The sequence below is a fragment of the Mustela lutreola genome, chromosome 10, assembly GCF_030435805.1.
Source record: "Mustela lutreola isolate mMusLut2 chromosome 10, mMusLut2.pri, whole genome shotgun sequence".
NCBI lineage: Eukaryota > Metazoa > Chordata > Mammalia > Carnivora > Mustelidae > Mustela > Mustela lutreola.
Genome location: NC_081299.1, coordinates 30,947,776 through 30,974,027, shown reverse-complemented (window position 1 = coordinate 30,974,027; position 26,252 = coordinate 30,947,776). Strand labels below are relative to the sequence as shown.

At 40.4% G+C, this 26,252-nt stretch overlaps 1 protein-coding gene across 1 annotated transcript; it reads right to left on the bottom strand.

Annotated features, from left to right (window-relative positions):
* Positions 1 to 160: 160 nt before the first annotated feature.
* On the bottom strand, positions 161 to 12,644 carry ZFP69B (ZFP69 zinc finger protein B). The gene is made up of 6 exons (XM_059134873.1): positions 12,410 to 12,644; positions 11,514 to 11,921; positions 9,079 to 9,164; positions 6,694 to 6,820; positions 6,336 to 6,431; positions 161 to 2,251 (listed from the first exon to the last, which is right to left on the bottom strand). The coding sequence occupies exons 2-6, from the start codon at positions 11,638 to 11,640 to the stop codon at positions 1,083 to 1,085; spliced, it is 1,605 nt and encodes a 534-aa protein (XP_058990856.1). The 5' UTR covers positions 11,641 to 11,921; positions 12,410 to 12,644; the 3' UTR covers positions 161 to 1,082.
* Positions 12,645 to 26,252: the final 13,608 nt, after the last annotated feature.

The following is a 26,252-nucleotide window of genomic DNA, read 5'->3' as shown; positions in this document are numbered from 1 at the left end:
CCCCTATATGAGCAATCACTATTGCTGTGCTTACTCGGGGGCAAGGGGGGACAGTTATTTACATACTGTGTAGCAGGAATGGTTAACTGTAGCTCTCAGGCTAAACGCAACCAAACACTGTTTTTTAACACAGTTTATTGTTTATTTGAACAGAGCTACACCCATTCATTTAGGTCAGTGGTTTTCAAATACTTCATGAGTACAATCTTGACCCCTAGAGCACATCTTGTGACATCTGGAGACATATTTGGTTGTTACAATGGGAGGTGGGGGGAGCTATTGGCATCTATGACTGGCAACTTGTGGCCAGATATACTGCTAAACCCACTGTAGGGCGCAGGACAGCTGCCCAAAACATCTGGCCTAAAATATCAGCAGTGCCATGGCTGAGATACCCTGGTTCATGTGTTTCTCTGGATGTTTTTGCATTGACATGGTGAGATGAGTGGTCTGACAGAGCTCATATGGCCCACAATACCTAACATATTTACTCTCTGGCCCTTTATAAAAAGTTTGCCCATTCTCTACAAGAAACCATAGAATATACTTAAGTATTTCATGTGTAGTAGGTTGTCTATCAATTCTAGAAAGTTTCCTTTAACACTATTTATTCTAGAAATGAGCCAATCAGTATTTTTATTCATACCTCTTCTAGCCGTATAAAGGGCTATAGTAAAAAATTATACTTCATGTTTTATTCTGATTATTTAAGGACTATTTAAAACAGTGATTCTCAAAAGCCAATCCAAGTATCAGTAATTGCCATAATGAACTTTTCACTTGCCCATAATGAAATGAGAAAAATAAAGACAAATTTGGGAGATTTTCATAGTTAACTTAATTCAATGTTAAGGGTGCTATTCCTAATGATTACATCCTTCCTATATTTAAAAATATTAAAATGCCCTTTCTTTTCTGTATCAATGTTAGTAAAAGGTAGTTTCTTTAACATAGCAAAACTGAAAGTTGTAAATTGGGTCAAATCCTTAGAGAAAATCATTGCTTCTTAAAATCCAAAAGTCAGAAAACCTGATTTAGAGGCTTTTGTTCCATTATGAGGATTCTTTGATGTTGAACATATATCACATATCACTGCTGAAGGTACTTCTTAAATGTGTTTTGCAATGTCTAATAAGTGATGAACTACAGCTGAAGGCTTTTCCACATTCATTACAGTCATAAGGTTTTTCTCCAGTATGAATTCTCTGATGTTTAGCAAAGGATGAATCGTGCCTAAAGGCTTTCCCACAATGACTGCATTTATAAGGTTTTACTCCCATGTGGACTCTCTGATGAATAGAAAGATGAATTCTCTGGCTAAAGGCTTTCCCACATTCCTTACATTTATAGGGTCTTTCCCCAGTATGAGTTCTCTGGTGTTGAGTTAGGTACGTGCTATGGCTGAAGGTTTTACTGCATACATTACAAATGTAGGGTTTCACACCCGTATGAATAATCTCATGTTGTCTAAGGTGTCTAATCTGGAAAAATGCTTTTCCACAGTCTTTGCAGGTGAAAGGTTTCTCTCTAACATGAGTTCTCAGATGCTGGATCAGCCCAATGCTCTGGCTGAATGCTTTCTCACATACACCACATTCATAGGGCTTCTCCCCAGTGTGGATTCTAACATGTTGAGTAAGAGATGATGGATGTCTGAAGGTTTTCCCACACTCCTTACATTCATAGGGTTTCTCACCAGTATGGATTCTCTGATGTGGAATACGGGATGAACTTTGGCTAAAGGCTTTTCCACATTCTTTACATCGGAAAGGTTTCTCTCCAGTATGAATTCTCATGTGTTCTGTAAGGTGAATGAGCTGTTTGAAGATTTTTTCACAAATATTACATTCAAAGGTTTTCATTCTTGTGTAACTACTTGAATGATTGATCAAATCTAAATTGTATCTACTTCTCTTTCTAGATATATCATACTTATGGTCTTTTATTCTTGGAGGACCTTCTGGTCTGGGAATAACTTTTGAGCTCATGTTAATACTTTTCTCAAATCTGTTAGATTCTCGGCCTCTCTCCTGAGTGAGTGTTTTCTTGTGGGTCAAGGGGATTTTCCCATCACCGATTCCTTGGTTTTCCTGGTGGCTTTCTAACTTATCACATTTGGAGACTCTTCCCAGTGTTGAATATAAGGGGCTTCCTCTTGTGGACTGTTTCTTCATTAGGCCATGGTGTAATTCTTCCCATGAAATATCATTCTTTAAGGCTGACTCCCTGGTTTCTGTTTTATTCTCCAAGTCTGAAAGAAATCCTAAAATAGAAATGACCCATATTCAGTGCACTTTAAAAAATAAATGGCCATAGTGAGAATAGGAGGGCTGAAAATGAAAATGTACTAAGCATAGAAACCTCGGACTATCTTCAAAGGTAGTTCTGCTTCCTAGAAAGTGAATATAAAAGGAAATAAAGAAATGGTCAAAAGAAAGAAGCTTTCAGAGTATGTAAGGTGATTTCTAGGAATTGGGAGGAGTTCATCCATGTGAATTCCAGAAGGAAGTGCACTAAGAAGAGAGCATTGTTGTAAGGGTAAATATAAGAGATAAGATTAAGGAACACAGGATTCTAGCACCATATCATCTCAAGTCCATATTTCTTTTTTTTTTTTTTAAAGATTTTTTATTATTCATTTGACAGAGAGAGATCACAAGTAGGCAGAGAGACAGGCAGAGAGAGAGAGAGAGGAGGAAGCAGGCTCCCTGCTGAGCAGAGAGCCCGATGCGGGACTCAATCCCAGAACCCTGGGATCATGACCTGAGCCGAAGGCAGCAGCCTAACCCACTGAGCCACCCAGGCGCCCTCAAGTCCATATTTCTATGACAAAATATTCTCTATTTAAAAATGTTTTTTTTTTCATGTATTTATCTCATACTTTATACATAAAACATTAAATAATATAGGAGGAATAGCCTCTCTCAATTTCCTCTCCATTTCCTTAGTCTCTTAGGATTTTGGGATATGTACATTTAGATATTCCCAACAGTATGTATATATAAGTGTGTGCATTTTTATATATGTATGGTCACAAACATACATTTGTACAAAAAGGGATCATGGTATGGGTGTGTGTGTGTGTGCGTGCGCACGTGCACGTGTATTTATTTATTTATTTATTTCTGTATCTGTTTTTTAATTCAACTATATCTTATGGGGCCTCTTCCATGTCTATACATTTAGATTAATCTCATTTTTTTTAAACAAATGCAATGCATTCAATGCATTCCACTGATGGACATAGCATAATTTGACTTTTCTTTACCAAAAAATATTGAGGTTGTCTCTACTTTTTTGTTTCATCATTATACAAACATTTGTTTACACTCCTGTCAATATTTCATAGGATTTACTATAGAGGAATTACTGGGTTCTGGGTATGTGCTCTCAGTGGATGCGGGTGCCCTTCCCAGTAAGTTCATTCGATTTTTATCACTCTTCATAATTTTTGCCTACACCTAAATGAGATGAAAAATGGGCTTCTTAATTTGTGACAGATTATTAACTTACCATAAAATCTTTTTTGTAAAGATTTTATTTATCTGTCAGAGAGAGAGAGAGGGAAAGAGCACAAGCAGGGAGAGTGACAGGCAGAGGGAGAGGGAGAAGCAGGTTCCTTGCTGAGCAAGGAGCCCAATGTAGGACTCGATCCCAGCACCCTGGGATCATGACCTGAGCCGAAGGCAGATGCTTAACTGACTGAGCTACCCAGGCATCCTTATACTGTAAAATCTTGAAGGATAGAGACTATATAGTTTATCCATAGTATATATGGGACAATATTTTTGGAAGAGGGAGTTTCTATTGTTTTTATTCTCTTTCTATTCCTTTTCATCCATTCTGGACCCTGCCATCTTAAACCACCAATATTTCCTATTTACAACAAACTCTTATTCCCCAGGATTTCTAACCTCACCTTAGTAATAGCACATACAAAGTACTTGGGAATAGCTGGGTAAATCTTGGAGTGGACTGAAAAAGCAAATAGAGAGAGGGGTGCCTGGGTGACTCAGCTGGTGAAGCATGTGACTCCTGGTTTCAGCTCAGGTCATGATCTCAGGGTTGTGAAATCGAGCCCTGTGTCAGGCTCCATGCTTAGCATGGAGTCTGCTTGAGATTCTCTCTCTCCTTCTTTCTCTGCCCCTCCAACCCCCAGCTTGCACTCATACTCCCTCTCTCAGATAAATAAATAAAATCTTTTTTAAAAAAGCAAGTAGAGATGTTTATATTACTTCTTACAGGGAATAAGAAGTCACTTAACTTTTCAGGGAAAGAATAAGTTAAATGTATTTCAAGAGGTCAAACCTGACAGTAACATTTAAATTGATTCAGAAAAATAATAAAACATTAGAAATACAACTGAAAATCTTAGTAATAGGCATGAGATGATGGGAACTTGGCTTGGCACTGCATCAACAAAGATGAAGAGAGGAAGGGACGCCTGGGTGGTTCAGTTAGTTAAGCCCCTGCCTTCGACTCAGGTCATTAGCCCAGGGTCCTCGGATTAAGTCCTGCATTGGACTGCTTGCTCAGCTGGGCACCAGCTTCTCCCTCTGCCTGCTTGTGTTCTTTCTCCCCTCTCTCCAACAAATAAATAAATAAAATCTTTAAAAATAAAGAAAACTTTTAAAGAAGAGGAAAAATGGATCTAGCAGGTAGTATCAGAGAAGCGTGAGAAATGAGCAAGCATTGAGAGTAGAAAAACATGATACATTCTTGCTGTTACCACGACTTTTGGTCTTTCAGACTAGAAGAACTGGAGGAGTCAGGATGAGAAACTTGCTTGGGAGAGAAGATGGTCTCTGTTTTTGAATGAACTGGGCTTGAAGTGACAACGGTGCATCTAGATAGAGATGTCCTAAATACCAGGGATATGTGGGAATAGAGTTCATATGGATATATGAGACAAAGATGAAAATATGGAAAATATAGGTGTCAAGGAACAACTAAAACCACCATGATGTATCTGTGGGCATCTGTGCAGATATAGAATAGCAGCGTAAAAGACAGAGGCCCCTCAGGGATTGTGGCAGACACTGTGGATATCCACCAAAATCTGTTCTTCCCCTTTATGGACATACAACTACACTATATTTCCCCAATCTTCCTTGATTCTGATTTGAGTGAAGGGACAAAGGTTTCTCCCGTAAGTGACTCAAAGTGAAAGTCATGTGAACCATTCCAGACTGGTCCATAAAAACCTCCCAGGTGGGCTCCAATGTGCTCTTACTCTGCTGCTGGCTATGTTTAGATGAGGAGGAGGCCCTTGGGGATGGTGCAGCCACGTGTGGAAGACATCTCAATCCCAGATTTGCTAGGTTCAAAAGAAATGTCTATGAGCTTACCCAGTTCCCCCAGACCAGTGTATGAGCAAGAAATTTCTATTTCATTGAAGTCACATTTTAGAAACTACTATAGTAGTTTAGCCTATCCTAACAGCCGTGGAAATGATGTATCTGCATTAAAAAGGATATTGATGAGAAGCACTGAAAAGGCAATGGGAGAGACAGAGGAGATAAAAATTATTAAACTGGCTGGTGGAGGAAAGGACAGATATCAAGAAAGTGGTGAGATCTATGAACCCAATGCTGCTGTGGAGAAAAGAGTCATAAGAATAAGACTGTAGAGGATTCAAATTCAAATACTAATTTCACTGACCAGTAGCTAGGGACGCTGGACACATTTCTTAACCTGTGGGCCTTCTTTTCCTCCTCTGTAAGATGCGGCTAACGTACGCACAGGACTCATGGAGGCCAGCTGGATGAACAGCTGTCATTATTACTGTTCTTAGATGAAGAAGCCTGTTAAAAGGTATTTGATTTGGTAGGAAGGCCTTCTGTGGGGATTTTCCCCAGAGTCCTAAGTCATCTGAAATAAAAAGTTAAACTACACAAATTAAAAAGAGAATCAGAATTGAAACTATGATTACAGAGTAAGATTCAGGAAAAAATTTTAAATGGAATTGTGAGAGAGATCTATGATAAAATGACATGAGAATCTGGTGAAAGGTGCTGTACTTAATGAGAGGAGATCCACGAATACCGGAATAGACAGGAGAAGGAAGCTATGATCCTGGCAAGGTCTGGAATGCTGGAGAAAGCAAGAAAACCATGAACATTGGGTCAGGAGAATTACTCAAGCAAACCAACCCTGATGAGAAAGGCATCTCTTTCCTCCCCTACTCTAGAGAAATTAATAAGAAGAGGCAAGTGCAGATTTCAGGTTTCTTGTGGGTCCCATCCAGATGGCATGGTCTCCCCCACAGCCTGGAGAAGGCTTCAAGTGGAGCTCTCTAGCAAACATGACAAAGGCCCCATCTGCCTTGCTCTTACCTGAACTTGGACTTCCTGATATCTCTCTCTCGATCAGCCATGGCTCTTCTCCCTTCTCCAACTGGGAAATCACACCAGGTTTGGAGAGCTGATATCCTGCTCATGAAGAAGAAAACACTGCATGTGCTGAGGTCAAAGAGCCATCCCAAGAATTTAAAGACAGCTCTTTGGTATTCAGGCCTGCTGAGAGGGTAGAGTAGAAAGACCAAGGCAGAAAAGACCAGAGCAATCCTGACTTGCTGTTTAAAAGGAACTAGAAACTTATATTACAACCCAAAGCCCAAGCATAGCGTTTGGTTAGAAACAAAGATTTTCTTCCAACAGGCAAGTTCTAGTGATAAGGGGAATTCATCCTTACCCACTGAGACCAGGTTCCCATAGTTCTCCAGCATCACCTCCCGGTACAGATTCCGGTGAGCAGGGGCCAGCTGCCCCCACTCCTCCTGGGTGAAGTCCACCGATATGTCCTTGAAGGTCAACAGTCCCTAGAACATCAAATATGTCCTTTTCAGTTCTAATATTGCCTACACACTAAGAGATTCTAGCCAAGTTTTCTTGGGCACCCTTCTGAAATTTGGTTGGCTGACTCTCTGTGGGAAGTTACAACACAATGCAGCAAGCTTATAAATTGTCTTCTGCAACTTATCATTTGGCTGAAGGAGAAATACTCGGGAACCATTAAAGAAGGTCTCAGAGCAGTATATGATAATTTGGATTAAGGACAATAAAGATCAGGAATATTTGAGGAAGGGGAGAGTTCAAAAGAGGCTGAGGTCACAAAAGAAGACAGGGACCTTTGGTGGGCTGAGAGAATTGGTTAAAATGAGAACATTTCAGCATGGGTAAAATATCATTAGCTGGATATTTCTGTTAGTAAGAAAAGTATGTGAAAACAGCACATTTCTGGAGGGAGCATGAATTCTACCTAGTAAGGAAGACTTGACCAAAGTAGATACCATGTTGTAAAGTACAAGAGCCTCTCATGTACAATCTATACAAATTAACCATTTTATGGTTATTTTTAAAAATATTATTAAATGCAAAGAGAATCCAGAAGCCAGAAGGCAAAGGTGATAACATATTCCTTAAGTATAATAATGACTCTAATGCTTTTTATGTATTATAAGGAAGTCTGGAAGGCATTTGAGGCTTCTTGGGCTGGCAACAGCATGCATATTGAACCAATTAGAAAGCTGAATTTGAAGAATGTTGAAGATATGGGGTTAAACCCTATACCATGTTATTTTGGAAACTAAGATCATATCATATATAAAAGTCTTTTGTTCTCTAAGAATGTCTCCTTCTATATTGATTTTTTTCTGATTAATCTCTAATTTTTCTTGAGTTTCCTTATGATTCTGGGGTTTGACAGCAGAGAGCTGTGCCCATTGCCTGTGCCGATCGTTCTCTGATCAGCTTGTTTATGATGCACAGCTACTACTAAACTGCTCTTAGAAGTTTTCCTTCCTTTTCTGGTCAGCCTATGTAGTGTGCGCCCTTCATGACCTGCCAATAACTTCTCTACTCATTTCCCTTTTCATCTACAATTCTGCTCCAAAACATGACCAGAAATCCTCTCTTAAAGGTCAATAATGAAGAGTATACATCTCCAAGAATGTCAGAACTGCATTCTGTTCATTTTTAGATGTTACTTAAAATGTTTTATATCTGAAACTAACAATGTACTATATGTTGGCTAATTGAACTTATTTTTTTTAATTTTTTTAAAAGATTTTATTTATTTATTTGACAGAGATCACAAGTAGGCAGAGAGGTAGGCAGAGAGAGAGAGAGGAGGAAGCAGGCTCTGAGCTGAGCAGAGAACCCAACTCGGGGTTCAATCTCAGCACCCAGAGATTATGACCTGAGCCGAAGGCAGAGGCTTAACCCACTGAGCCACTCAGCCGCCCCAAGGCTAATTGAATTTAAGTTAAAAAATGTTTTACGGGGCGCCTGGGTGGCTCAGTGGGTTGGGCCGCTGCCTTCGGCTCAGGTCATGATTTCAGAGTCCTGGGATCGAGTCCCGCATCGGGCTCTCTGCTCAGCGGGGAGCCTGCTTCCCTCTCTCTCTCTGCCTGCCTCTCCATCTACTTGTGATTTCTCTCTGTCAAATAAATAAATAAAATCTTAAAAAAAAAAAAATGTTTTACAATGTTTGTCTTTCCCCTGGATGACACCTGTGAGGTTTCAGGGCAAGAACTACATTACATGATTTTACACACACATTTTAGGGCAAGAGCTACATTACCTTTACACACACACACACACACACACACACACACACATACCAACATGATTTTTATTTTTTATTTTCATTTTTCAAATTTTTCTTTAAATTCTAGTTAGAATATAGTCGAATATAGTGTAATATTGGCTTCAGGAATAGAATTTAATGATTGCTCACTTACAAATAACAACCAATGTTCATCATAACAAGTGTCCTCCTTAATCCCCAACCCCCATCTAGCCCATCCCCTATGACTTTCAAATGTGTTGGATAAATGACAAGAGGTTTGCTTGAAACAAGAAGGTTCCTGAGGAACTTTCTATTATGATGAACCTCCTATTATGAGGAACCTTCTACTATTGGTGGGAAAATTACCTGTGAAATCGATCAGTGTGGCCTGGTTTAGAACATGCTAAGAAAATCCAATCCAGCAAGTTGAGCCAAAGAAAATCAAAGTCCAGGGCTCTTAAAAGCTGAGAAACAATTTCAAGAAAGTGACAGGAAAATCCAACCCACCTGAGATTCCACTGCTGAGGGCCTGGAGGTGACTTGATCCTCGAAACTTTCTCCCTGGGTCTCATCAGCATCCTGAGAGAGCAAAACTGAGAAAGGAAAAGAGTCGTGAGGTTTACTTCTCCCCAAGTAGAAAAACAGCTTGCAGACATGCTGAACGTGGCTCTTCTCGCAAAACATTCACAGGGAGGGACATTTACAGCAACTCAGAGCAGGCTGGAGCCTCCTTAATGAAAAGGAGCTACAGTGCATGGCTTTGGGCTTTAATACTCCCCAATGGTCAACACTGGTCCGAAAGCACAGATCTCCTTGGCCACTCTTCTGCTCAAAAATCCTCAGTTTCCCTACTGATAAGAAAGAAAAATCTAAATACTTTGCCGTAGATTTCAAGATCCTCCACAACCAGTCCATCGTTGCTTCTCTACCCTTCTTCATCCACTGGACACCCCTGCCCCTACAGCCCCAATCGCTGTTCTTTGAACATACCTCTTACTTGGTGAAAAACTGAGACATCCTTCTGGACCAGTTCAGGTGAAGTTTTCTCAAACACTCTTAATGTGAAGAAAGCTTCCTCTTCCCTAAACTCTTCCAAAGTTCGTTTTTATCTCTACTTGGATATCCATCTCAGATACCTGTTTTATTTATTTATATAATTATCTCCCTCAATTGGATATTAGTATGAATATATGGGTAGAAAATATCTGATTCATTCTTTTCCCTATCTGCTAACTTGTTAAGCATAAGATGCTGCCGGGTTGCTAGACTTCCAATACTGACTGCATTTGAGGTACTAGAAATATGAACTAGGAATTAAGGCAAATGAATTGTTGTCCTTGTATTTTTTCCCCACTTTTTATCATCAAGATTGAACACCCATATAACCACCACCTGTATTCAATGATTGTCAACACCTGCCATATTTGCTTCATTTATCTATATATTTTTTGAACCATTTCAAAGTTGCAGACATCATGATACATCATCCCTAAATACTTCAAATAAGGATCTTCTGCATAACTGTAATACCATTCATCATACCTAAGCAAGTTAACAATTCATATTCCGATTTCCTCAAGTCTTCTCAAACTCTTTTATTCTAAATTGATTCCAACCCAGGAGCCAACCAAGGGTCATACATTCAAAGTGGTTGTTACCTATAGTCTCCTAGACTAGGACTTCCCCCTTCGTTCTTGACATTGGCTTTTTGAGAGACCAGCAGTCTGACTGTGCTAGTGTTCACCTTACTTCTCTATCCCCTGTATTTTCTTTAAAACAGAAGTTCAGGCTTTAAGCTCAATTTAGGATCGGGTTCAATAATTTGGCAGGAATTCTTCATGAGTGATACCATGTGCTTTATATTACACTACCCAGAAGACACAAAATGTGAGGTTATCCCATCATGGACACACTTAGTTAAGACAGTGACCACCATGGGCACCTGGGTGGCTCCGTTGGTTAAGCAATTGCCTTTGGCTCAGGTCATGATCCCAGGGTCCTGGGATCGAGCCCCGCTCCTTATTCCTGCTTCCTCCTCTTCCTCCCAAGTAAATAAATAAAAATCTTAAAAAACAAAACAAAACAAAAACAGAAACCACCAGATATCGCCATTGGAAAAGAATATTCTTTCCTTTAGCAAGTAATTTATGGGGGCAGTAGTTTGGCATCCTGGGAATGCCCTGTTCCCCATTAGCTTTTCAATTATTTCATTTATAGAAAAATAGTCTATCGTTCCTTCTACTCTTTTTATTGGCAGGTATTTTCAGTAAAAAGCTTTTCCTCAGCAACTGAAAATGATCTAAAATCCAAGGTAAATGCATTCTTCATTCCCATAACAATTTATTTTCAAAGTAAGAGATCAATGTATGAATCACCACCACTGTTGGTAAATGAGTCTTTCCCCTTTCTCTATTTTAAGATTCATCATGAACTTATGGCATTTTATTTATTCAAGGTGTTACAATCAATCTGGATACTGAACAGTCCTAAGTTTGTCCAAACTTGCCATCCTGCTGATACACGTCCATTAGTCTTTGCCCTCTTCCTCGCTTTCTAGCACAAGATACTCCAGGATCACCTGGTACTGTCCCTGCTGCCTTCTACTTCTGACCAAGCCACCAAGAGCCTGGACAGGTCTCTCATTTGATTCAAATTTTCCCCTTTGTAAAATAAAGAAAATTAGGCAAGTCTTGCCTGCCTCATACCCCCATGGGGAAAATAAGAAGAAATAACATATACAGTCATGACACTTAGATCATGGGGTCAGGTTGAACTGACCACTACTATTCAGGAAAACCCCAGACCAGGAGCCATAATCAAGAACTTCAGAGACCTTTTACCCAAGTGCCTCCCCAAAGAATGCTTCTGCTCAGCTCTCTACCTTCCTTCTCACACTAGAGGACGCTGCCTTTCCTCCTTCCCACCAAACAGTCTATTCTCACCTTCTCCTTCAAACATCTTAGTCATGTCCTCCCACAGGGACGCCCCCTCCTTGGCCTTCTTTGGATGGCGCAACTTCACGCAGGTGCTGGCCTCCATGGGCAGGGTGATCAGGAGCTGCTTTAGCATGATGACTTGAGCACTCCTTTCTGGGGCTCTCTGCCTCAGCCCACAAGGCAGAAGGTTCTATCTGGTTTTGGCCACTTTGGGTAAGCAAACTGCTGGGACCTCGGGCTTCACAGTTGTGCTGGAGTCCTCCACTCTCACACACCCAGGGAACATACAGTACCAAAATCCGGAGTCTGGACCTTTTAATGTCTAGGCTCGCAAGGACCTTCTCGTCTTGAGCTCCATCCCTCTCCTCAGCAGGCAGCTGGAGGCTCCAGGTTTCTAAGCAGCCCCCTGGGATACTGGACAGAAAATATCAGTCAGCAAAAGCATCTAGAAAGCTGAGTCGCACAGTCAGGATTCTAGAACTCACACCAATCTGCGAATATTTTTCACAAAAGATATAGGGAGATGGTGGGTCTACGCAGCCCACGCGGTCCAAACCCCTGTCCTGGTGTCGTGAAGCACAAAGAGATGACGAAAGCCCAGTTCTTTGTCGCAGGTAGTACTATGTTTAAACTAGTCTTGAGATTTAGAATCCCAAAGGCGCTGGGTTTGAATCCCAGCTCCTTCGCCTCGCTTGGCCGTGGCAAATCACGGAACCCCGCAATCCCATCTCCTCCTCCCGCAACGAAGAGAATAAGCCTTTCCCCAAGCCTGGACCTCGCAGCCTTTGTCTGAGAGCGACCCCGGGCCGCTGGGCCCACCACGCGCCACGGGGGACCGCAGGCGGGGCGGAGCCGGCGCTTCCTTGGCCCCCGCCCCAGACTCCGCACTATCTCCCGCTCACCCCCTGGTCCTCTCGCCCCGCTTGCCCTTGCTCCCTCGCCCCGGGGCCGGCAGCCCTCCGCACAGCTCGGAGATGCTCCCACGTAGCGCAGCCGTGGCCGGTGCGCATGCGCGGCAGCAGCCTCCGCGCGTGGTTCCCAGCGTCCTCCGGAGCAGCCTGCGGCTCGCCGCGCCTCCCGGAACGTTCGCCCGGCTGCCGGGTCGCTCCGCCACTCCAGGCTCGCTGCTGCTCTGCATCCCCACCGCGAGGGACGCAGCCCCACTCCTGCGGAAGGAGGCGGGGAGTTGGTGCTCTTGTCCCCACCCAATCTACTGAATAGAGCCGTCTGCCCTCGGCCGGCAGGAAGCAAGTGAATGTTTCCATGGGGAGATTGGAAACCTTTGACAAAAGACAAACGTCTGTATCACTTTTTTGTCCGAATAACGTTGCTATAAACAAATCCACAGTACTTTATACTTCATATGTACGTGGAAAAGACTGAGAATGGAATGGAATCCCGTGTCTTACTAAAAGACTACCATGATCAGGTCTTTTGTGCTGCCATCAATACATTCTTATGTTAATTGCTTTCCCTGTAGTTCTGAAATGCCAGAAAATACACAAAAGAAAAACAATTATTACCTAGAATCTCATCAAACAGAGATAAACATTGCTAACTTTTGGTGCAGACACACACACACACACACACACACACACACACGTTTTTTTCATGCATTTTTATGTATTCTCTAAAAAATGATTGTACTCTAATGCACTTTTATTGGTGAGTTTTGTCTCCTCGACAAAATAGTACATCATTCCAAAAACACTGCTACATCAATAGCTTACAAAAAATTTAGAAAATAAAATGAAACTATGTACTTGATAGCTGTTGTGAACTGAATCTTTGTGTCTCCCCACCCATCTCTGCAATTTCATATGTTGAAGCCCTAAACCCCTCGTGTAGTTGCATGTGGAGTGAGGAAGTAATTATGATTAAATGGAGCAATAAGGGTGGGGCCCGTGTCCCACAGGATTAGTGTTCTTATAAGAAGAGGCAGCAGGGGCACCTGGATGGCTCAGTCGTTAAGCGTCTGCCTTCAGCTCAGGTCATGGTCCCGGTGTTCTGGGATGAGCCCCACATCGGGCTGTTAGCTCGGTGGGAAGCCTGCTTCTCCCTCTCTCACTACCACTGCTTGTGTTCCTTCTCCCGCTGTGCCTGTCTCTCTGACAAATAAATAAATAAATTATAAATTATAAAAATAAATAAAATAAATATATAGATTTATATTTATTTATATTATAAATATTATATATTTATTATATTTATTATATTTATACACATAAATATAAATAAATAAATCATAAAAATAAATAAATAATTTAAAAAAAAAAAAAGAAGAAGAAGAGGCATCAGAGGACTCACTCTCTGGAGGTGTAGGCACTGAGAAAAGATCATGTGAGGATTTAGCAAGAAGGTGCCATCTACAGGCCAGAAAGAGTTCTCACCCTAAACTGACCCCGCCAGACTTTGATCTGGAACTTCTAGCCTCACAAATGTAAGAAAATAAATTTCTGTCACTTAAATCACGGTCTATAATATTTAGTTAGAACGGCCCAAGGAGTTTAATGCACTTGGTATACAGTATTTACAGAGCAAGAGGCTTTGTTCTCAGTGCATTATGTATTTAAACTATTTAGTCCGCATAAGACCCCCTGAGGCAATTCCCAGTTGGCAGATAAGAAAAGTTAAGTAATTTGCTCTGCATGATACCTTTGGCAGGTGGTGAATTCAGGCAGTCTATGCTCCCATTACTGCCTAACAAAAACACCACATAAAATAGAGTAAAATGTTAATGGTAGGTAGTGATACATGAATGCACACTGTAAAATTACTTCAACTTTTCTGTATGTTTGAATATTTTCATAATAAAACATTTGAAAATATGGCAAAGAATAGGAATTATGTGGGACATTATAAACAAAACTACAAAAGTTACTGATTTAGATAGACTATGACAAGCACCACATTCATGGATTGAAATAGAGCATTCTAAGTATGTCACTTTTCCTCCACTTTAATGCTCCTCCACTAAATCTCAACTTTTCTTTTTATTCAGTTAAATGATGCTGAAGTTTAATTGGAATGGTAGGTATTCTAGAATGGCCAATAAAATTGTGCAGCCATAATAAATCCAAACTTGCCATACCAATATGATATAAGATATAATCTTGTATTATAGAGGGACAATAATCAAGATAAAACTAGCGTCAAAATAACTCATAAATTAGTGACATGGTTTTGGAAGCCCAGAAACAGACTTGATAATTTATTTAAACTTAATATATTATAAAAGTGATATTTCAAATTGGTGGGGTAATGGTAGATGGTTCAATAAGTGACATTAGATCACTAGTTGGACATTTGAGGGAGTTGTGTTAGTCTGCTTGGGCTGCTGCAATAAAATACTACAGACAGGATGACTTAAACAGCAGAAATTTATTCTCTCACAGTTTGGGAGTTGGGAGGTCCTAAGTCAAGGTGCTGGCAATATAGGTTGCAATCTGAGACCTCTTCTCTTACAGGTGGGAGCCATCTCACTGTGTGCTCACATGACATCTTCCTGTGTGTAAGTGGGAAGAAAGAAGGAGCTCTTTAGTATTTCTTCTAATAAAGACACTAACCCTATCCTTATGACCTCATTCAACCTTAAATACTTCCATAAAGCCCCTGTCTCCAAATATAGTCCCTTTGGGGGTTCAACATGAATTCGAATTTGGCTGGGACACTAAACACCTGGTGTATAAAAGGAACAAATCAAATGGGATTTCTACTATACATGTTAGATATCATGTAATTTTGTATTTGCTTTGAAATATTCAGAGAGGTGACTCTACAAATCGTTTTGTAATTAAGCCTCTTTGCAAGTAACAAGTTCACCAGAATTGCTTTCTAAGTTAAAAGGATGATGGTGGGGTGCCTTGGTGGCTCAGTGGGTTAAGCCGCTGCCTTCGGCTCAGGTCATGATCCCAGGGTCCTGGGATCGAGTCCGGCATCGGGCTCTCTGCTCAGCAGGGAGCCTGCTTCCCCCTCTCTCTCTCTGCCTGCTTGTGATCTCTCTCTCTGTCAAATAAATAAAAAAATTAAAAAAAAAAAAGGATGATGGTGGTAGTGGTGATAATAATTGGCAGGATTCTGGAGTGTCTTTGTGAATCCAAGGAAGAAGTGATTAGCCCAGTCTGTGGAAGGTTAGGGACCAGTGTATCTGGTTAGTGCTCAAAAAGTTGCCCTCTACACTCTATACCACCACCCTTAATATGGCTCAGTTTTAGCATCTCCTAGTGTCTGTTGCTCAATTCAAAATTCTAGATCTTGGCAAGATCATTTAATCAGTGAGTGGTGACCAGATGGGCAGGCAGGGTCCTAGTAGACTTGGTTTCTGGGCACTCACCCCCACAAGTAGGAGGCAGTTCTCAACAAAGGAGAAGTGTTCCAGACTGAGAAAAAATATGCATGTTCCTTGATTCATTGAATGACACAAGAAAGATACTAAAACATGATTTTTAAGTACCAAAAACCCCCCCAAATAGATAAATTTATGATTATTTCAAATATTCCAAATAAAATAGCACTTACTCTGTCAACTATTGTTCTGATTAATATACTGAAAACCCAAGTTAAAGAAGACTAGAAGGAAACTACTTGAATATAAAAAAAAACTATTTACAAAAGACCATAGCAAATAGTATTCTAAAATGATACAACCTAAAACCATTTTGATTAAAATCAGAAATCTGCCAGAGCATTATTTTTAAACATTGTCTTGGAGGATTTATCAAATACAATAATATAAGGAAGCTAGCAAATATATTGGAAAAGAACAGTTAGAGCTATATGTGTCCTTTTGCTGATAATATGATATCTGACAGGCCATCTAGAAAAACCCGAGTCTTGAATAAAAACTAAAATAAATGGGAGACTTTCATGTGAGGGACTTGCCTCATAAGAAATACACACAAAATAAATATCTTTCTCACTCTAGAAATGAGCATATAGGAGTGCCCGGATGGCTCAGTTGGTTAAACAACTGACTCTTGATTTCGGCTCAGGTCATGATCTCAGGGTCCTGGGATCGAGACCCACGTCCAGCACCTTGCTCAGGCAAAGCCTGCTTATTCCTCCCCTTCTGCTCCACCCCCTGCTAATGTTCTCTCTCTCTCTCAAATAAATAAATAAGTAAAATCTTGAAAGAAAGAAAGAAGCATCTAGGATGAAATGTAGATGAGAGCAGTAAAAACAAGCATTATTAAAAGTCATAAAACAGGATTTGAATAAATGTAAAAAAGTATATTACACTTGAGGGAGATTTGATCATAACTGTGAAGTAATATAAAACTTCATTGCAATTCCTCTTAGAAGTCCAACCGGGTTTCACTTTGACTTCTGACCTAGATAAAAAGATCTTAAGAATAAGGTCCAAGAAGAGACAAAAATTCTCTTTTTTGGAAAGAGAAAAGGAAACAAACGGTGATGGAGGACTTGCCTTCCAGATATTACAACATACCGAATTATGGCCATGTAACTATGATACTGGTGAGAAATGACAAAAAAAACCCCAATGTACCAGACTTGGGAATCCAAAAATAGATTCTGGTTTATATGAGATTTTAGTAAGTGACAAATATGGTAGGTTAATAAATGAAGCTTATAGAATTTTAGTATTTAGCAATCCAAAAGAAAACAAAACTAGATCTCTATCTTAACCCTTATTAAGAAATAATGCCAGTTGCATTAAACCCTTACATGTAAAAACAGAACAAAAATCTTACAAGAAAAAAAAATCTTGCAAGAAAATCCAAGAAAGTACATATATAATTTAACAGTGAGAGAAATGCTTTTAACCAAGTCTGGGAACCTAACTAACGTGCTTGACTGTATACAAATTAAAAATCTTTGTAAGCAAAAGATGTCTGAAACAGTCAATATGACATGAAATACATGTGTAATCCAGATGACAGACAAAACAGGTATTTGATTGACTCTAAAATACCATTTATGGTAAAATACACCATTATGTATGTAGCACTAATACAAAAAATTCTGCAATTAAATTAATGCACAATGCTTTCCTTAGCTTAGAATTTTATGTTACACTTAATGATAGAGCTCTTTAGATTTTTTTACACATCAATTTTTTCTTAAAGATTTTATTTATTTATTTGATGGACAGAGATGACAAGTAGGCAGAAAGACAGGCAGAGAAAGAGGGAGGAAGCAGGCTCCCCTCTGAGCAGGTAGCCTGATGCGGGGCTCGATGTGGGGCTTGATCCCCGGACCCTGAAATCATGACCTGAGCCGAAGGCAGAGGCTTTAACCCACTGAGCCACCCAGGCGCCCCATTTTACACATCAATTTTTATCACATCTCATGTTGCTGGGCTTCTGTTTCTTTCTGAACATAACAGTTTTTTCATTGTAATGCCAAATCACTCTCTAACTATTAAGATATTTAAAATAGCAATTAAACTCAACACATCTAGAACCAACAGTGCACATAACTGATGCCTGGGCAATCACGGTCGATAACAATATTTCAACTACTGATTTCAGATTAGCTTCAGCCATGTAAAAGGGGGTGGGAGCAGAGGGAGAAAAAATAACTCCACAGTACAATGGGCAAAGGATATAATTAGATAAACCACAGAAGAGAAATCCAAATAGCAAGCATATGAAAAATAGCCAAACATGGAAATTAAAAGTAATAATGAGATACTGCTTTCTACCCAAATTGGTCAAAAATAAGAAGTATAACAGCTATTGCAAATGGGAATGCAGAGAGAGATGATTCCCATACATTGCTAATAGAAGTTGCACCAGGGTGCCTGAGTGGCTCAGTTGATTAAATGCTGGATTCTTGATTTTGGCTCAGGTCATGATCTCAGGGTCCTGGGATCAAACCCCACATGGGAATCTGCTTGAAGAGTCTTTCTTTCTCCCTCTTCCTTTCCCTCTACCCCTTCCCTTGCTCATGCATGCTCTCTCTCTCTCTCTCTCTCAAATAAATATATCTTTAAAAAGAGAGAGAGAGAGAGATGGGGTGCCTGGGTGGCTCAATGGGTTAAAGCCTCTGCCTTTGGCTCAGGTCAGGATCCCAGGGTCCTGGTATCAAGCCCCGCATGAGGCTCTCTGCTGAGCAGGGAGCCTGCTTCCCTTCCTCTCTCTCTGCCTGCCTCTCTGCCTACTTGTGATCTCTGTCTGTCAAATAAATAAATAAAATCTTAAAAAATTAAAATTAAAATTAAAAAAGAGAGAAAGTATGCACCAGCCTTTTGGAAATCAATCTGGCAATAGCTCTTAAAATAAAAAATATATACTTCTTTGACAAAGCATTCACGCTCCCTTGGAAACAAAAACACTGTTACAAAGGACAAATGTAGGAGGATGATTACTGCAGAACATTTCTGCCAGCGGAAAATGTGAAGGTAAATACCCAAGAGTACAGAAACTGCTGAATAAATCATGATATACCCACACACCAAGGCCTTGTAAAAGAATTAGAGCTATATATCACTTGGCAGGATTTCCATGGGATTTTTAAAAAGATTTATTTATTTATTTGGGAGACAGATCACACGTGAAGAGGAGGGTAGACAGAGGAAGAGGCAGAGAGAGACTCTCAAGCAGACTCCCTGCTGAGTGCAGAAGCCCCTGCAGCGCTGGATTCCAGGACCCTGAGATCATGACCTAAGCCAAAATCAAGAGTTGGCCACTTTACTGACAGAGCCACCCAGGCACCCCTCCATGAGATATTTTTAAGTGAGAAAATATTAGATTAAACCATATGAGCTTCCTGGTATGTAATCAATTTCAACATACAAAAAAGGCAATTTCATATGATTAAGCCTAATAATTATCCCATCAATATGTAATTGTGTGTGTGTATATGCACACATATATATGCATACACAATAGTGAGGATTATGTGAATATAGGGTATGAAGAAAAATACATACTAGGTTGTTGACATGTACAACGAAACAAAAAGAATCTAACATGATCTAAAAGCAGGCTATTATAACTGTAAGCTCGAATTGGGGATTTATCCCAAATGATGTCAGCTGTATCCCACTGAAGTTCTCAAATCCCTTTTTTATTTCAACAAATGTACTCAACAAGAGAATGATTTGTCTACTGTAAATAGGAAAGCAACAATGCCATAAAATATGATAAAAATATTAAATCCAAGAAATTAAACTTTTAAATATTTTTATTTTAAGATTTTGTTTGTTTATTTGAGAGAGAGAGAGCACGAATGGAGGGGTAGGGGCGGAGAGAGAGGGAGAGAGAAGAGAGGGCAGAGAGAGAGGGAGAAGCTTCCTGCTCAGCAGGGAGCCCAATGCCCGGTGCTCAATCCCAGGATGCAGGGATCACAGCCTGAGCCAAAGGCAGATGCCCAGCTGACTGAGCCACCCAGAAGAAATTAAACTTTTCAGTAAATAGAACAATTACTAAATCCAGTCAATTTTTTAAAAGATTTTATTTTATTTTTATAAGATTTTTCTTAATTATTAGAGAGAAAGAGCACAAGCAAGGAGAGATGTAGGGAAAGGGAGAAGCAGCAGACTCCCCGCTGAGCAGGGAGCCTGATGCAGGACTTGATCCCAAGGCCCCAGGATCATGACCTGAGCTAAAGGCAAATGCTTAACTGACTGAGCCACCCAGGTGTCCCCTAAACCCAGTCAATTTTTAAAGTATATATCTGAAAATAAATTTCTCAATACAAAGAATAGAATTGTTTATCAACTCAAAGGGGATGAGAGATTTAGGTTCATGTCCCTTACTTTAAAAAAAAAAAGAAAGAAAGAAAGAAAGAAAGAAATGAGCTTCTATATTAATAAGTTTCTGTTTTTCCGTTTTGATATGAGCCAGCGCTGGAAATCCATGCATAGTGTATTATGGCAAGATACTTAACTGTATTCTCTCATGGAGCTAGAAACACACCAAAATTATCCCAATAGGACATCTAATTCAATATCTAGAATACATTCTTCAAAATATTTGCTTATGTCTACAAAGATGTTGGGGAAAATCTCCTCACCTAGTCCATTAGATCAGAAAAACCTTATGAAGACATTTTATCAAGTCTTTCATATGTCCCTTCATAATCTTCAAAATATAGACCCAGGGACTAGTTCAGTTGAGTTATTAACCATATCATCCAAAGAAAAGGTCCCAGCTCACTCTTAAAGAGTCATGGCCCCAGCTCCAGTTACACAATATTGAATTTAATGCACTCCATCCTTAAAGTGGAAAACAGGTATAAACCTTGCCTTGCAGGCCTGAATTTAGATTGTTCAAGTTGTCAACATTTTGAAAGAGAAAACTAAGTAATTCAGCTGGCAAAATCGAGTTTATTCAGAATAACAGAGAAATTGCAATTCAGGATAAGCAAAGAAGAACAGGTCCGAAGAACAGGCAGGTCCAAAGAACAAAGGAGGAGAGCATCCTTTTATAGAGGAAAGAAGGAAGTTGGGAGGGGCTGTTTTGAACCAAAATGCATTGAAGGAAAGTGAGAGTTCAGGTGGTGGTAGCTTCTCACTGGCTTGCAGGTGGAGGAAGTGGTGGCGGCCTCTCACGGGCTGTTGCCAGGCTCCTCGTCTTCCTGTTGGACATCTCCCTTCTTCCTGTTGGACTAGGCAAGCTGTGACTAGTGATGCTAGTGAGAGCCCCCCCTTCATGGCTTCCCAAATCCATTTTGAGTTAGGTTTCCTTCACACATTTTCACAAAGTGATAACTATATCCTGAGCCAGTGCCTCTTAGGCACATGCTCCCACAAAGTTCATGTGTTCCAGAAACAGGAAGTCATTTTATCATCTTGAAGAGACAAATGGGGGTTCTTCTGTGGGAGAACCAATGAGCTTCTGAATGAAACAGAAGCTGTTTCGAAATCATTGTCCATCTCTTACAGAACTGAGAGAAAGTGAGACTTCAGGGAGGCACTCTCAGATGACTGACGATCTTAACAGTTTCAGTAGTTACTTGTCATATACATTCATTCCCAGGTTCCCCTTGGGCATAAACACTGTATATTTCATTCAAGACACCAAACCTGTTCATATTTTCATTACAATTTTTAGTCTTATCTCTTAGAAATGCCATTTTTTTAAACCATTGATTTATGATCGGGTTAAAAGGAAATTAATGTTATCAATAGAGAGTCAGGCCCAATTCCAATTTACAATGATACAGCCTTCCACACATTTTCTCTAACAAGTGATTGTCAACTTCTAGCAGATGAATGCTGAAGAGAACACAGAAGAAATCCAGGCTAGCACTCAGGATCATCTATATTATCCATGTTTCCAAGCATTTTGGATGGAAAATGTAGTTACGGTAGCTAATGCTATCTGTGTCCTGTGCCATATCCTTCAGACCTTCCAGTTTGCTCCAGTGGATGTCAGTTGCCAGTGTCTGCACCTCTCTGCCTGAAGTTGGGCTGTCTCCAACGTCTAGGAATTAACACTGACTACCCTCCCACCACCACAACCACCAGCCCTCCTACACCAACAACCCTTGGCTTTGGTAAGAGAATGCCCAGTCTGGTCACCACTAGGTGGCATAATTCTGAGGTCTGTATTTTGCAGTTTCCCAGAGTTTTGGTGAGACTAATCTGTCTCCCACAGTGGCAACTAGTTTAACAGTATGCGCTTTACTGGCTGTCTGTCTTTGCCTGTCTTATTTCCCCCACTTCCTGATTGGTATTTCCTTTGTTTCCCAAATCCACTACTTGCACTCCATCCTTGTCTCAGAATCTGCTTCAAAGAGAACCCAGATCAGTCACTGAAAGCATAAACAATGATCCTGTAAGTTACACATTCCTTGTAGGGTGAGTTATCATGCCTTACCAGGCGGCATTACCCTCATCCCGAGCAATAACCTTGAAATTACAATTTTAGTACCAGTTCTAATTCTTCTAGTACATACTAAAATGAATACATAGACCATTTATCAAGCTATACAATTATAATTTGTGTACTTTCCTATATGTAGGGTACACTTTAATTAAACAATTAAAAAGACAAATATGTAACAAAGTTGTCTTTCACAGTCACCCTTGGTTCTGAACTTCCTCCAGTGAATTCATTCAGCTTATAAATCATCTTGCCGCTTCACTTAAATAATCCAGAATTTTGCTAGAGTCCTCCTTTCTTTTCAGGGGACAACTTCACTAATACATGAGAGTAAACATGAGAGTAAACAGAAGTTATTCTCTCTTCTCTGATCTTCTCTGGAACAATCTTCAGACTTTTATGTTTGCAGCTACTCATTTCACTAGAGGTAGGTCCTCAAAGCTAATGCCCTTCTCCATCCTTGGACACAATGGGACAGAACAAAGCCATCTTCATCTTGCTTTGCTTAAGTCCCCACAAAATGAATAAACCAGACACTATAGTTTTGTGACACATTTTATGGAACAGTCAGGGAAATTCAGAACTCAATTTGTAAATAACTTTCTCTCCCTCTCTCTTTTTTAAAGATTTTATCCATCCACTTGACAGAGAGAGAGAGATAGAGAGATCACAAGTAGACAGAGAGGCAGGCAGAGAGTGGGGAGGGAAGGACCCTGAGATCATGACCTGAGCTGAAGGCAGAGGCTTAACCCACTGAGCCACCCAGACGCCCCTATCTTGAACTCTCTTAAAGAGAAAGTACTGGACAACATGGACTGTGGTCAACTTCTCAAGGACTGTGGTCACAACCCCCATTCCATAGGTACACTTTGCTTTGAGGCTCTAAGTCTGCAATTCCCTCCTATGGGAAAACAACACGCCCTCACAAAAAAGGGTCTCATCCCCTGGCCTTTCTGCCTTCCCAGTCTTTATCTTGTGATCTTACAGTCTAACCAACGGAAACAGATGCAATGCATGTATTTGGCTCCACTCCCTCACAAGATCCCATAATAACACAGAGAAAGGGATTTGAAACCAAAGCCATAAACTCACAGGGACAAACTGAATGGAGAAGAGGAAAAAAAAAAACCCCAAACTTTGGAAACTAGAAAATGGATGGATGAATGATGACAGACTTATGAGTTCTGAAAAGGTTGGATCTGAAGCAAGCAGTGGAGAAAGCCAAGCAGCAATCCAATTTGCACTGCAGAATCCCAAAAAGCAAAGCAATGAGTTGCCTTGGGTATCTCTGAAAATGGGGAAAGTGATGTTAAAAAAAGAATATTGATTACAAATTTGTTGCAGAAGCAGTTAGATTTCCAACACCTCTACACTATGTAGTCAAAATGACTATCCTTTTACTTCTCTGCAGGAGACTGGAAGAGTGGTCTCAGGGGAGGATAAAATAGAAGAGTCTCTGAACCGAAGGACACCAGGCGCACTTGAAGTAGTGGAAGAGACAATGGGGCAAGATTGAAGGAAAATGTACACATTGAACTCAAGATTCCCAACCTTCTTTCTAGAATGCTTCCACTCAGGTCTATCTATATTCCCTGGGCAACAAATTAGAAAAAAATTCTCCAATGACTCCAATTGGCCTATGAGAAAAAGATCTAAGTATTATTGATACTGGGTGTTCCCCAAGGATATGGCCCAGGCAGACCACCGCCCAGTTCATGATGGGCAGCCTTGGTCTCAAGGCACCTAAGTCTCATGATCTGGGATTCAATCCCCACCAGGGCCAAGTGGGGAAATAGTTACTTGCCAAAGAGGGCATAGCTTCAAAATCCATAGTTGCCTCCTTGCTGGTTCTTTAATTGGGGCTGTAAGAGTCTCCATTCAGTATCCTGATCTGCTACTAATGTAAGAAATCATAAGGGCTGAGGGCAGAGCTGCCCGTAGCCTGAACTAGAAGAAACCTTTTTCTGGGCTCTACTTGAAGTAGACTGCCTTTCAGGTCAGTGCAATAATTGGCTGGACCAACACACCCATCAACAATACATGTTCTTAACAAATCCAGAGAGACTACAAGTACTGTACTTCTCTTTTAATACAGAGGGTATAGAGTTCAGGACTTTTATGGGCTTATTCCAACATGCCTAAAATAATTCATTAATGTGGCTGGATTCCCTATAGATTGGATTATGGTACAGATTGCCTATTACTTCCTGCTTAAAACAACAAGAGTCATTTACAATCTTTCATAGATTCCATGAATCAAGACTTTAGACAGGGCACAGAGCAGACACTTTGCCTTTGCTCTATGACATTGGGAGCCTAACTGAAAAACTCAAAGGCAAAAAGCTGGCATCATCTGAAGGTTTATTCATCACCAAATGTGGTAGCTGAGTTTGAAGGGCAAGAAACCCGAGGTGGATGGGGAATGGTAAACCATATTTCCCTTTCATAACCTACCCTCGGAGGTCACACTGGGTCGTATCTGCTGCATTCTATTGGTCAAGGCAGTTATGAAGTTCTACTTATTCAAGGGAAGAGAAAATGATACCACCTTTCAATGGAAGAATGCCAATGTCATCTTATAAAATGAACATGTGTGATGGGATATACATCGGTGAGCCACCTCTGGAAAATAAAATCTACCATAGTGATGAAGTCAAGGCCTCTATAGACTAAGTGTGAGAGCTGGCAAATTCTCCAGAAGGAAGGGTAAACTCATACTGCTGTTCTATCAGGTGGGGCCAAACGGCTTCTGATATTTTTGTCAAAATATATACAAAAGGGATAGATGCCCCTTCACAAATTATCATGGTATTGGTTGTCTATCAAGTGTCATGCACTATCCTGGTTTGATTCAATAAGGAAATGAGTTCTGGAATAGCAGCTGCAGTGGGTATCACTCAGTCTGGAGCTCTTAGTATGACTAAGTTAATGATAATCTGTCTTCTCCCAAACCCATCCATCTGCTGCACCAGCTAGACAGACAAGTTAAATGGACATGTGATGGGAATCATCACAATGCACCTGTTATGTCTCTCTGGTCACAGTAATCTCTACAATTTCCCCAGAGAAGTAGTACTGTTACTGACTCATTAGTTTGGCATGGAAGAGCTCTAGGAGCTTCCTCTTCTCCATTAATTTCTTAGGAGTTCTTACTTCACAGGTCAACAAACCAATGTGGGAATTCCATCAGTTGCTAAAGACAGATTTCCCAACTAAACACGCAGGAACTTAAGGGCTTAAGATTCTACCAGGCCTATAGTGAGGCTGAATTGGGTCAAAACCCCATTACCGATTTCCACAAGCTCCCACCCAAACTTATGGACAGTAACATTTTGGGTACTAAGGAATTAGTGATATCTAACAGCTAGTATCCAAATGTTGCCCAACTGGTTGCATAGTTGCCCTGGTGTAGTTACCCAGATAAAATGGTAATGGGTCCCTTTGGGGAGAGCTAGGAGTATGTGCTTTTACAGGGGTCTTACTAAGCTCCTCCTTCAAGGATACCTGGCCTCCACATTATTCAGTCAGCTTTAGATCTGTGAACTAGTGCTGGTCTAACAACAGAATGCAAGGCTGCATTTCTATCTTGATGACATCTCTCTCTAGGCCTGGAGAAATTTTTGCTATACAGTCAAATAAGACTTTAGTGTACAGCCATTTATCTGGGACTCTATCCCAATTAATCACCTCTAAAGATCTTAGTATCCAATCTGATTATCATAAATTGCACGCAAGTCACTGTTAAAGACTTCTATTTTGGAATATCCCAACTTTCCTGAAAATAGGAAGTACATGTCACTAGCATTCTTGACCTACAGGGAACACCTGCTAAGTCAAGTTTTAATTATTCTAGTACTTCTATAACAAAAGATCCCTCAAGCCTTTGGCAAAGGTAATATCTACAGGGTTCTTCTAGGGATAGGTTGGAAAAAGGGGTGACATATTTGGTAAT

Coding starts and splice junctions, on each gene's coding strand:
- ZFP69B (XM_059134873.1), bottom strand. CDS start 11,640: ATGCTAAAGCAGCTCCTGATCACCCTGCCCATGGAGGCCAGCACCTGC. Junction 6,432..6,693: donor TGGGAACCTGGTCTCAGTGG/GTAAGGATGAAT, acceptor CTTCATGAGCAG/GATATCAGCTCTCCAAACCT. Junction 2,252..6,335: donor ATCAGGAAGTCCAAGTTCAG/GTAAGAGCAAGG, acceptor GATTTCTTTCAG/ACTTGGAGAATAAAACAGAA.